Below are 13,752 nucleotides of genomic sequence, written 5' to 3'. Positions count from 1 at the left end.
TTTATTCTCGTTTCTACTTACCGCTTAGAATGTTGAAAAACTTTTTCGCTAAGAAATATGTTACTTTTTTTGATTTATGTTGTATTTTTAATAATTTTATAATTATTTTTCATGCGTAGTTTTTGTTTTTAACGGGCTGTTGTGCACCTTTTTACATCCTACTATCATTATGTGTGTCCTAGGTTAAGGTTTTTTTTCATACATTTTAAATCCCTTTTTTTTGCTTTTAAAAATGCATAATAATGTTGACATTCATACTAGAGAATATAAGTTAGAGACAGGTCAGAGTTGATCCCAGATAAAATCCAACACATTATTAATGTCTAATGAAACATAAAAATCATCAAACTTTTAAAAAAATCTACAAAATCTCCAATCCATTTTGGATATTCAAGTTTGGTTTCGCGATTTTTTAGATCGAAGCCCACTCGAGGTGGATCTGAAAAAATGTGTCACTTTTTTAATCAAAGATTAATCTAACATATATTGAGGATGAAAATCATATTGAAAGTAGGTTATTCAACATTATATAAGATTAATTAAATTCAATGTTTAGTAAACGTTATTTTGAGAAAATTTCCTAGAGAAAAAAATAGTTGTTTGCAAGTTAAAGGACTTAAAATATTATTTCTTATTTGCTTCAAAGACATTTTGAAGAAAAAAAAAGTAAAACAATAATAAAATTGTTAATGATACTATCCAGAGCAATTTTGACAATTTTAAAGCAAGATTCTTACCTGAATGCCGCACCACCACAATCACGCACGTGGTCGCGTCGTCTGATCCGATAATGTTGACATTTTTGTCGTGTGGTGCCACCGCGGCCAGTTCCCGCTGACAAACGTACAAAAGTCCTGGAGCACCGACCTGTTAACAAGAATCAATTCGCCATTAAAAATCAAATTTCCCACAATTGATAAAAAAAACTTCTCACCGTTTTCGTCGGAATCGACAGGAACTGTGTGGCCGTTTCCCGGTAAACCGGATGCTGCACAAACAGCGAGTGTGTGTCCATGGGGCACTCGTCCTGCAGGACGCCATTCAGCACCAGCACCATGGCCGTACGCCAGAAGTCGCAGCTCAGCTGGGGGTCTGAAAAATAAAAGTTGAAAGAAAAACACTGAATTAAATTTTACGAACAAAAGTGCATCATCTGAAGAAAGTTGATTGATCGACCGGTGACTGGGCTGGCATGAAGTTTGACACTTTTACAAGGGTTTTTTTTTCATATTTTGTTTGGGAAAGTCCGCGGGGGCTTGGCCGCATCTTCCTCACATCGCGAGGACGACAATAATAGCAAATATAATTTATTCACGTGTCAGGTACCGAACCGCGCGTCGCTCGGATCATCGTCCAAGCAGGCCATTAGACAAACCTCAAGCTAGAGGCTGCAATGGTGGTGCAAGGTGAGTTATGACTTGAAAACATACATGTTTGAAAGGCTCTTTGCCCGGGTCGGGCTGATGGTGGTTGATTAAATTATGAAGATATGGCCTTGCCGTGCCTCTTGGTGGTGTTGGTGACGAATAGATTGGACGACATGCTGTAAAGCGTCGTTTGTTGTCGCTCAAGTTACTTGAGAGGGATTTTTAATGTAGTACACTGTGAATTTATTTTTTAAAAAGCTCACCAGATTATAATATGCAACAGTTAAAATCAATTGGTTAGATTCGTAAGTGCCTTTTCTGTTCTGTTCTGTGTATCTATAGCCCAGAATCGATTATCCGAAAGCCTTCCATAAAATTTATTCCGTACAATCAAATTATGAAAAAATGGATTTTGGTTGGAGTTGGTTGTAATGTCATCATCCGCGGAAAACTTTGTGAGGTGTAAGCTGCCAAAGCGAAGAACTGGACATTTCTGCAGAAAGAGTGAAGTCTTCCGAGTGTTGGTCCAGAAGGGATTTCTACTTTCTTTTCGTATGGATATCGTTGAAGACGTCGGGAAGCTGTTCCAAGGAAATTGGAATGTTGGGTTCCGATCCCTACGAAATCTACCAAGCCGATGGATCGGAATTTTGCTTGTGAAGGAGGTTTATTATGGATCGTTGAATCTGAATCTTGATTTGGTGAGATCTATCCATTTTATCAATCATTATTTGATAGATGATTTTTTTCCCTTATTTTATATAATATTCTATTGATCAAATGATATATCCATATTATCCCTTTCCCACCTTCCCTTTTTCCTATCCTCATTTCCATACCCCTCCCAACCCCCTTCTCTAAATATTATTATCTGCCAAATTTACACTAACACACCACACCACAACTGATTCGGAGCGTTTGGTACGGTATGTCCACGCATCCTTCCTCCCCTGATGATTCTGTGAAATGTGATCCGTTCACAGAATCTGTCTCTGCGGTTTATGCAACGCAGTAGGCCTGGCCGCTTTAATTTTTGCTATACATTTTCGGGGTAACTCGGATGTACTGTAATCATTAATATTGACAAGAAAGGACTTGAGGCGTAATCTTACCACAAGTTCTTCCAGGATGCTTTCTTCGGACTGGCTGCGCTTGTGTTCGATTAGATTAGATTAGATTAGATTAAATGGATTTTGGAACCCAGTTAGGGGGATCCATGCCATGTTAGGATGGTTCAAAAAATGAAATTTCCGTAATTGAAAGACGCAACTCTTGAAACCCAAAAAAGATGGGCTTGCTGAAATTTCAAAGTTATCGGAATCTGTTTTAATTATTTTCAAATTATTCTCTTTGGTACCCCTCCCCCCCTCCACTCCAAAACCGCAATTTAAGTTTTCGTTTGACTTTTTCAAAAATTAGGCTAGATTTTTGAAACTTCCTAATAATTTTCTCTAAAAGCCAGATCAATTACCTTTCATTAGCGTCAAAAAGAGCTAAAATCGGTTGAAATGGCGCCGAGTTATGAGTTTTTGAAAAGTGTGCTTTTTGCAAAAATCAACTAAAATGACCATTTTTTGGCCAACCCTAACATGGCGTAGGTCACCCTAATAGCCAAACAAAAACACAGATGTAATTATTTCAGCCATGGAACCCCCAGTTCAATTTTGAGCTCGATCGGACAATTTTTATTTACGAATAATGCTGTTTTCTTGGGGAATAGCTGTTTATATTGTTACAGTTATGCTATTGTGAAAAATCTGCAAAAATCTGCGGACGATAACTCTAATGGACAATGACTCTTTTTTTAAAATCTTTATAGCTGTCGGCCACCATTGCAAGCACCAACCACTAGTGTCTTCCTTTCTATCTATAAGGACTTCGCCACCCTGGGCTCCTAACTTAACATGTTAACCTCTTTCTTGTTACAGTGACCCAAATATCTTAACTCCAGAGAGTCTTAGGATGGCCCAAGACATCCCAACACATTAACAAAGTAGTCTACACAGAAAAAAATATGTAAATTTACACAGCACGTAATTACTGTTTCTTAAGTAAACACACTCAATGTAATGTTAAAATATGATGTAAAGAGTAAAAAGTCGTGGAAATTACTCCAATGTAAATCTAAATCTAATGTAAATCATGAATCTAATGGAAACGTTGAGCATGGAAACTCAAATCTGATGAATTTCTACCCGTGTTCGGTTTCCTGTAAATTCCTATTTAATGTAAATCATATATCCAATGTATTTCTGCCAAACGTTGACTTCAAAACTACCCGAACTAAAAATAGTAATATTTGGTTCTCTTTCTATCGCTCTCATACTTCGCTGGCACACTGCCTGAGCCTCACCCTGAACAAGTTGATGCTTTAGCCGCTCGTTTATAAAATGCGAAGATGGCTCAGTCGGCAGCGGGTAGCAGCAGTAACACCGAACATCCTACCCGTCGTCCGTTCGATTCCAGTCCAGCGTTATTCCACTTGGCCGTCGACGAGAAAGCGTCCCGGGCAGCGGGCAGCAAAAGGAAATTATAATTTTATAAAGTTGTTTCACAGGTAACTTTATAAAATTATAATTTCCTTTTGCTGCCCGCTTCACTCATTTTAAAATAGAACATAGGCCACACCCTTTTCCTACTGCAATCCAAGTCGAGCTTCTCATTTCCATTGGCCAATCAGAATTAGTTGATGTGAACTAATGTAAATTCCAAAACTAATGTAAATTTTCAAAACTAATGTAAATTTCCAATGAATCTAATGTAAATTTCCAATGAACCTAATGTAAATATACATCATTTATCATGATACCTTTTGGTACATGATAAATAATGTAAATTTACAGAAATATTTTTTTCTGTGTAGCATACTAACTAAAGCTATGTGGGTATGTTAACGAAGTTGACTTTATAGCTGTCGGCAACCATTGCTAGTACCAGCCACTAGGGTCTTCCTTTAAACTACAAGGACTTCGCTGCCCTGGGTTCCTGAGTGTACGAGAGTATGGCACGGATCGACGGCGCCGAATGCTCATATTGACACTTAGAGTTTTAGGGCGCCCGCCGCGGATTCAAACCGGCGATCTCTGGATTGTTAGTCCAGTGCGCGTTCCGATTGATCCACACGGGCGGTACGGGTTTGTTCCGGGGCAAAAACCGTCGTCCCTTTGCTTGTTACGGCAGTAGATCCACAGATCTAAACTCCAGGGAGTCCTTGGATGAACCAGGGCATCCCAACACATCACCAAAGTAGTCTACCACACTCACTGAAGCTATGCGGGTGTGTTGAGTTGTCAAAACCAGTCGACATCTTGCTTGTTACGGTAATAGACCCAGAGATCATAACTCCAGGGAGTCCTAAGATAACCCAGAACATTCTAACACATTAGCAAAGTAGTCTGCCATACTCACTGAAGCTATGTGGGTATGATCCGCGGTCAAAGCCCGTCGACCTCTTGCTTGATACGGCGGTAGACTCACCGGTTTTAACTCCAAGGGGTTCTCGGATGACTCAGAACATCCCAATAAGTTGTTACAACATTGCACTGTAGTCTTCCATACTCACTGAAGCAGTCTGGGTAGGATCCGTTTTCAAAATCTTCAATTTTCGACTTGTTTCTATAATAAACCTCTTGCACAAACGGTTCAAACGGATAAAAACAAGAAAAGTTATGTTTCAATCATGCTTCGACATATCAGAACTCATAGTTTTTGCTGATACGCGTCGAATGAAGTCAAGATGATCGAAATCCATAATAAAATAAAGATTTTATGAATGATTTTAGAACTAGCAAAAATACGATTTTTTGTACATTTTTACCCAAAATGCTCAAACTTCAACAGCTTGTAACTTTTGAACCCCGGGGTTTAGAGAGTTGGTCCAGAAGACTTTTTTTCATGTCTCGGCGAGATCTTTCGAAAAAAGTTGGTCCGGTTTGTATACATCCTTGGACCAAATTCGCCTATTCTCCTTTGAGTACATACACTTTCAAACTTGGATCATTATCAAAAAAAAATATGTTTAGTGAAAACCTTTAAAATTTAAAATGATATGGTTGAATTAGGTCCAAGTTGAAAACATTAAAAAAATGAGTTATCGTCCATTATGGACGATAAAATTATCGCCGATAGAATTATCTAAATAATGATGTTGATAACGATAAAACTATTAATTTAAATATTCACTTTCGACACTACATTTTTTTCATTACAAATATTAACAAATATATATAAGAATTATCAAAAAATATTCATAAGAAATATTAAAAAATATTCATAAGAAATATTGAAATCCCGACGGTAGCCGGTTTTTTACCTGTAAAGGAAAAAATACAGTTTAAATATTACGTAAAATTTTCTCCTCATTTTCGACTGAATTTTATATAAAAAAATGATTTGTGTTCAATATATTATAAACATATTTTATCATACCATATTTTCATATTTTATCATAAAACATATCAAAAGAAAAAGGTAAAGTTTTTTAATATCTTGTTTGTTGACAAAAAGTTATTTTGTATGTTTTTTCGGGGAATACAGCCATTTTTTCTATTTTTTTAAATAAAAACCTGCAAATTTACCAAAACACCAAATCAAACACAAAATTTCTTCTTAAGAAATTTAGCATTAATAGGGGAAATATGCCCATTTTAAGCCTAATAAGCGGTCGTGTATGAATGATGCTGCATAATCTGGATTGTTCCTTGAAATTCACTAAAACCAAGTACACCAACGAGTAGAGCAACTTTTTGCGAACATTTCTGTTTATTTTCACTTTTATCAAAGGTTATTCTATTCCTTTTACAAGCATTTAAAAAAAATATTTCAAAAATGCATTCTAATCAGTCGATTGCATTGGGCCACGTCCATTTTTCTATTTTCAGCTTAGTTCTTTTTTTCTTCCAGCGCTCTTTTGGGTCTGCTTAGTGCTGCCAAAATTGATGAAATTTTAAGCGAACACTCAAGAAAAGTAGCATTTATAGTGAAAGTTTCCTGGCAGCACTTGCTCACTCCAACAAGAGCTGCACCAGCATGTTGGTGGTGTTGGTGGCCACCCTTTGTTCTTTATTTGCCTTCGCTCCTCGCTCGGTTTTCTTCAGCCTTCGATTAGAATCGGTATTTAAAATTGAAACGTCAAAAGACTTGGCGCGTTTGTTTTTTTGTTGGTGCTTGCTAATTATTTACATTTTTCGGGATTATTTTTCAAGTGAGTGACTAAGTAATGGTCAAAAGAATATGTTGCCGGTAGTTGGAAGCAATTTTATATCTTAAGCGCTTTGAAATCGTTAGCGCAATTGAAAAGATATTGATGGCGACTTTCGTTAAGCATCTGATCTTGCGTGTGGATGTGTGTGCCACCAAAATGATGAGAAATGGTCTCGCAAAATAGAAATTATGATCAAAAGTGCATTAAATTTGATCTTTTTGGCTCGTAAATGGCATAAATTTGCGTGCTTACTCGAAGCGGTGCCGTTGCTGGTAAGTTTATATCCTAAATAGTATTTTGGAGCTTTAATCGAGCATCAAACTCTCCATATGACGAAGATAGGTGTTTGATTAGAAAGGGTATATTTCCCCTATTTAAATTGTTTTCAGGAGATATTTGTATGAAGACTTGTATTGAGAAACCAGTAATGCTACATTGATTATTTGAACATAGAAATATAAAAATGCAATTTACAAAAAAAAAATAATGGAATCAAAGACTTTTCTAAGAAAATTAAAAATGTTGAAGTATATCTTGAATTTATCAAAAATAATTTAAGATCAAGTCAATTTATTATGGCGATAATTTTGATTATCCAATATTCATCATTTGAAAATCACAGTGTAAATTTGATCAATCAAGACAGTGAAACCATTCAGATCTTGTCAAATTCATCAGCGTCACTGACAACTTATTCATCCTGCTCATAGCCGGTTGATGCCATATCGATCCCATCCAGCACGAGACGGCTCACTTGGATCGATCGACGACGCCGCTTTTCGGTGGTGCACCACAATTCATGATAAATCCAAAGCCCATACCGTATGACACAAATGCATGATTAATGGGCTCCGGACGTTCGATCGGTTGGGCTCGTCTTTCGATGAATGAAATGGTTTGTATCATGCTTGTTTGGCTTCAAGATGATGAGGGTAACTTGAGAGGACATTTTTTTTTAAACTGAGATTATCAGTTGTAAATTGATGTATTTGATAGACTCAGTTTTCATTGGAATTGGTATTGCAAATTTATTCCACTTGCTCTACCTGATTAAGCAATTTACACTAATTTAATTTCACCTGTATCCCCTCCCGGGGGCGCGCGCTCATTAGAATGTCTACTTTATTGCAAAGGTGAGGCCACCTAATCAGCACGCGCTCTCCGCACATCCTGTCGCTTGACAGGTGAGCTCATTTTTCACGGCTCGAATTTCCATACAAATTTACGTGGCATGGCATATTGTCATTTGAATATCTATCTCCTAATGCTGATGGCGAAGGCAGGTGACAGGTGAGATGCAATCAATTCAATTTGCATCTTGTAAATGGTGGCACATTTCGACCCCTCTCGGCCTGTGGGGAGGTTCAGCAATTGTTTTTAAGTTACGACCATGTGTTGACTCTTGGATTGACGTAGCGATGACGCCCAAGGGCGGATCCGTGCGGGGATTGACGAGCATTGAAGTCATGTATTTTTAAATCTACTGTGACTTCTTTCTCTAGGTAAATTTGATAAGTTTTGACAGCAGAAAGTACGTCACAATGACAGCCGTAATCCCACTTTTATCATGTAACGACTTCATTTGCCCATAAATTTAACCAACCACCCATAAATCATCCTTATAACACTTCTATAAAACCTTAATCTCCCATCTCTAATGCCATGTTCGTTCACATCTAACGACTTGGGCTTAACTTAACTAAATTCCCCTTCCTGCGTCGTCTTACCTCACCAACAAGTTACTTCCCTCAATCTACAACAAACCGCGCTCATAGTTGAAATCCAAACCGCCATCAAACAAGCAGTGGGTGGGTGGATGGGCGTTTTTAATTGAAATAAATGTTTTATGATCGCGCTAAATTTTCGCATTATTGGCAATTCCTTGTTTGAGCTTCGAGAGCTATACCTCATCGAGTAATTTTTAATGGTACTTGAACGGCAAGATCTTGCAGAACGAAGTTGGGATATTAGTGGTTCAACGAAAGGGGTTTGTTTAATGTGATTAAAAGTGACTTAAAAAGTTATTATGATTAACATAATTTAGTTCAAAAAATTGCCAAATTACCCCATTAGGATATCATTTTATTACCCCCAACCTTACAGCGTTCAGTCCCAGCTTCTTTTTCATCATAAGATTAAGCAAAGATGCTCCTCTCTCCTTGCCTCTTCCCTTGGAAATATGCTTTATCGATAGCAATGGGATTTTAATTTATAGTTGAACAATTATTTTTTATTGCGCGACCACAACCGGAGCCGGTCCTCCGCTAAAAAGTTAAGGGCTTGGCCGAACCTACCAACTATCGGAGTTGCCGAGAGATGCCCCGGAATGATGGATTGGATGTATGTTTTCGACGAACCACGTTAAACCCGCAAAGTCGCGTGTGTGCTTTTACCCGCTCCTTAAGGTGAGTGTGTAAAAATATTCCCCCCCGGTGAATTATGGCTTAGTCGCAAGCAGAAAAAAGAGGGCGTTTACCGATGGCAAATTCCGTTGGGAGTATGTAATTTTACCATAAAAAGTGTGCAAAATTACATCACTTGAAATTGCATTTTTTGCACATAAATTGATGTAAAATTACATGAAAAGAGCTTTCAAAACGCAATCAATTTCTTCACAAATTTTCACTGTGTCAATTTTCAAGACATAAATTCCTCCAAGTTATGCTTATAAAAAAAATAAAAAATACACAGCAAGTTATGTAATCATCACAATTGAAACCTGTCCATTTTGGCGACATCAAGCTGACGTACAAGATCAAATTTCAATTTGACCCCCCCTCGTAAGAAATCGTACATCAGCGACCTTTGCGGAACGGACACGAAACATCAACGTCATAACCATCAATCTGCGAACCGGCGACGACAACTCCTCCCCCTTTATTTCCCAGCCTAGTGCATTTGGGGGGGCCTAATGCTGAAATGCTAATTAGCATGGTGGATTGATTGAACTCTTGGCTCGGTGGCTTGTTTGCCTTCGTTTCCAAGTGGGCCACTACAGTATGCATCCTCGGTGATGAGCTCAAGCGGGCATCACAGGCAGAAATCACCGGCGATGTTTATTTAGCAATTATATGTCGATATAAAAACTGATTAAGCCTATTAACTGGATGGTGGAGAAGCGTGGACGTCAATTACGGGCTGATTTATTATGATAAATTTTAGTGATTTACTACGCTTTAAAAGACGTTTATAAAGCTATTGTAAACAGTAATAATCGAGATATTTGTCCTTTTAAAAAAATATGATGAATATATTTAACACTAGTCAAATATCGTAGGTTAAAAAAAATAAAAGGAGCATATTTTTCATTTAAAAATAAAGTTGTAATAAATCTATTTTTTTTGGTCGAGTAAGATTGACAAAAATAAAATTCAAGAGCAATTTGAAAAAAAGTATTCTTAATTCATCGTTTTCGGCAAAGTTTTATGTTTAACTGAGGACAATTTGAGAAAAAATGGTACCCTTTAAAAAATAACTCATTGTTCATTTTATTTCACATTTCAGCACATTAAACTATCTGAAAACATTATTCTTGAAAATATAAATTTTTGATGTGTTTAAGGGGATAAAACATATATTTTTTGAGCTTTGACGTAGCAAGGTCAAAGTTTTGAAAAAAATCGTAGCTTTCGTAAAACTTTGAAGATTTTTTTCATTTTAAGATGCAAATTGGAAGCCTGAACATTTTATAATAAAAATTGTCAGACTTGAAAAGGGCCTGATTTTACGTCCCAAGATTCTTTCAACTGTAAGTCCTGAATTAAAATCCTGTCAATCTTTTTTATCGGAAAAATCAGAAAATTTCACATTTTTTTTTAATTGAATCAAAAATTGCTGAGATGTCGAAAGTTTTCCAAAAATAATGAATTTCCGAAAAAAATTGCACCCCAACAAATATTTTTCTCTCTCAATTTCATGGCTCAAAAGTTGTCTTCATGATACTTTAAAACATATTAAAAAAAATCAAAACTTTTAAAATAATGTTTTGACGCAACTCTATTTTAGTGATAAAATGAGAAAAATTGTGTAATTTTTTTCCAAGAGTGTACCTGTTCTTTTCCGGGTTGTCATTACGTTATTTCCGTCAAAAGATATAAATTAAGGAAAGTTTAAATACCATTTTTATATGGACAGTTGTAAAATTTTAATGGTGAACGGAAAAATGATCTATAATTGTTTCACAAAAATAAATTTCCCAAAATCATTTTTTTAACATTTTTGATTTTGTATTATGTTTTAGGGGACAAAAAATTGCAACTTTCAATCTTTAGATAAGCATGGACAAAAAAAATGATTTTTGGAAAAAATAAAGATTCTACTCGATTTTTATTTGACTTTTAAGTTTTTGTTGTAAAATCCAATTTTCAATCGAAATTTACTTCAAAGATTTTTTGATAAAGTGCACCACTTTCAAGATATAGTATGGATTCGAATATCCATAGTCTCGATTGCCCTAAGTTGCGATTATTCGAAGTTCGATTATCCGAAGGTTTGTATAGGACTTCGGATAATCGAATCAACATTTCGTATTTTGAAATTTTCTAACTTTTAACAGAAAATTCTAGTTTTGCGACCCAATTTCAATCGAATTTGAATAGTTTATTGCCTATTAAATTAAAAAAATGCATTTTTCAATATTTCATCACTGCCATTTTGGCCCCCGAACCACCTCAGAGTAGTTTAAGGAACTTATTTTTTTCGAGTTCAAGTGAACTCGAAAAAAATAAGACAACGAAAAAAGGGATTTTGATCGATTATCTGAAGTGACATTTTGCCAAGAATTTCTGATAATCGAGTCTAGACTTAATAGCCACTTAAAGCGCAGTTTTTATTTTTATTTTGAAATACTGTCAATTCCTAAATCTTTTTTTTTCGAAAAGTTGAGAAAATCTTCAATGAAATTTCCAAAAAGTCATTTAAGATTTGACCTCTGACTGCTGAAATAAAACAATTAGAAGTAAAAGAAACAGGAAAATAAAAAAAAATCTTTTAAACATTTTCAAAATATTTTGAAAGTTTTGAAATCAAGAATAACATTTAAAAGGTTAAAAATTGTTTTACTTTGTGAAAAAAGTTTATCAAAAAATCGGCCATTTTTGTTTCCGTGTATTATTTTTTTCTTATTAGTCCTCATCAAAACCTACAACTTTTCCAAAGACCGAAGTCGGTCAGAAAATTCCTTCAAGAGATATAGATTTTCGTTTATTTTCGTACCATTTTTGTATGGACAGGGCATCTGCCAAAATTGCATGGAACCTTATATGGGTGAACGAATGACACAAAATGGCTACTTTTTTTCAAAGAATAAATGAAATGCATTTCGGGTTTTGGTGGAGAATGGCTCCTATGCAATATTTATTTTAAACATTTCAAGTAAAAATACATATTAAATGACATTTTACGGTATAGCAATTTTTAACTTTGAGATCAATGTTTGGAAAAATGTGAAAATTTTGGACTAAAATAGTCAGAATTCGTAGAATTATTTGGCAAATTTTAATTTAATTGAAATTAAAATTATTGATGTCATGTGTTAGGTGTTTCGTGTGTCTGCGTAAATTTTTTTCAAACGATATTTTAAATTCGATATTTAGTTTATTTGAATTTCGTTAAGGTAATTGAACTGTTAAAATAATTCGCGTGTAAAAATTCAGTAAATCTCCAAAACGAGAATCGTAGAATCAAAGGGGAAAGTTTAAAAATGAATTCGATATTAATTTGTTCTGAAAATCGTTCCGTCTTCTTCAAGCCTTGTAGTAATGGCACAAAACAAATTGAGCCTGCTCAGCCTAACAAGATGCGACACTCCCCCTGGCACAACCTATAGTTTCAGCCTCACTGCAATTTGTTCAAATTATCACAGATTTGCATTCCCAGACCAGGGGAGAGGGTTCTTTAGCTGTCAATTGGCGTCTCTTGTTAAGTTGCTTACGAACACATTAGAATGTGGCGCTGACATTTCGGGAACACCTTGAAATTCGATTGCATGACGTTTCTGTCCAACAATGCAACATGTTTGTATGGAAATCATCTGTAATTGTACACGTGCAATTATTCAAATCTTGAACTCAATTCCTTTCCAAACCTTCCCTGCGAGACTTCTACTTTTCAGCCTCCCCCTGGTATCTCCCGCCAGATCTACATCGTGAACATTAATTAGCCGAGCTTCCCGTGGTAGGACCTACCTTGATCAAACGCTTTGAACCGTTCCCAGAGGAACGGCCACTTTCCCAAGTTTCTAAACTACGGCTTTAAATCGAGAAGAAATGGCAAAAATTTAAACGAATTCAACTCCAGCGTCCCAACCTCTTCTTAAGGAGAAGCACATTTTTTAACCCCAGTAGTGATATATCTGCTGTATACAGTAAGTTAGAGAGAGAGAGAGAGCGAGCGAGTGGTAGTTCCCCGCCGAATCACGATCCCGGAAGAACTAGGCTGCTGGCGCTTTGCCGGGATCTCGTTTTCTGCCAGCGTGGACGGGCCCTTTTGGCGCGCAGATCTTGCGCGACGGTTGAGGTTTGAGGTGAGCGGCAAGATCTAATCTCGAAGCGCAACGAAAGTTGGAATTAAATATGTAACTCACTCTTGCGGAGCCACTTCGGAGTTGCTGGCCGCGGTTGTTGTGCGGCTATGGCCATCATTCCTGGCGTGTGCTGTTGGGGCTAGTAGCCATTCTCTAAGCTTTGAAAGGGGGGAGTCGTCTTGAAGTTGGTAACTGATGGTTTTTAATCCACGTGGCCTCCTTCTTGGGCTTGGAGGTTTATTGGAAGAATCTATGACATTTCCCCGAAACCCACATTCCCGAAGAGACATTTCCCCGAATGCCACATCTCCGAAAAGGCACTTTCCCGAAATGTCATTTACCCGAAAATCATTTCCCCGAACAATCCATTTCCCCGAACGGCCACATCCTCGAGTGGCGACTTCCGCTAAAAATCATTTTCCCGAATGGCCACTTCCCCTAATTTTCCACATCCCTGAAAATCATTTTCCCGAATGACCATATTCCCGAACAGCCATTTTCCCGAACGCCACTTCCCCGAATCCGGTCAGGCGGGTATGGCCGTTGCCCAGAACCGCGCGCGCGGTTCTGGGCAACGGCCATACCCGCCTGACCGGGTTCGGGGAAGTAGCGATCAATAAAGTATCATGTCCACAATTGAACGTTCAAAATATTCCGAG

The 13,752-nt window shown here is 36.9% G+C and overlaps 1 protein-coding gene across 3 annotated transcripts in view; it reads right to left on the bottom strand.

The window, feature by feature from the left end:
* Positions 1-13,752, bottom strand: part of LOC6049953 (protein N-terminal asparagine amidohydrolase) — a 100,586-nt gene that overhangs the window by 15,114 nt on the left and 71,720 nt on the right. For all 3 annotated transcript variants that reach the window (XM_038254175.1, XM_038254178.1, XM_038254177.1), the window contains exons 3-4: positions 935-1,092; positions 738-867 (exon numbers count right to left, since the gene is read on the bottom strand). In XM_038254175.1, coding sequence (XP_038110103.1) covers positions 738-867; positions 935-1,057 — 253 coding nt within the window. In that variant the 5' untranslated portion in view covers positions 1,058-1,092. The remainder of the gene's footprint in view (positions 1-737; positions 868-934; positions 1,093-13,752) is intronic.

The sequence above is a fragment of the Culex quinquefasciatus genome, chromosome 2 (assembly GCF_015732765.1).
Source record: "Culex quinquefasciatus strain JHB chromosome 2, VPISU_Cqui_1.0_pri_paternal, whole genome shotgun sequence".
Taxonomy (NCBI): Eukaryota; Metazoa; Arthropoda; class Insecta; order Diptera; family Culicidae; genus Culex; species Culex quinquefasciatus.
Note: the sequence above shows the minus strand (reverse complement) of the source record. Positions and strands in the feature narration are given on the sequence as shown.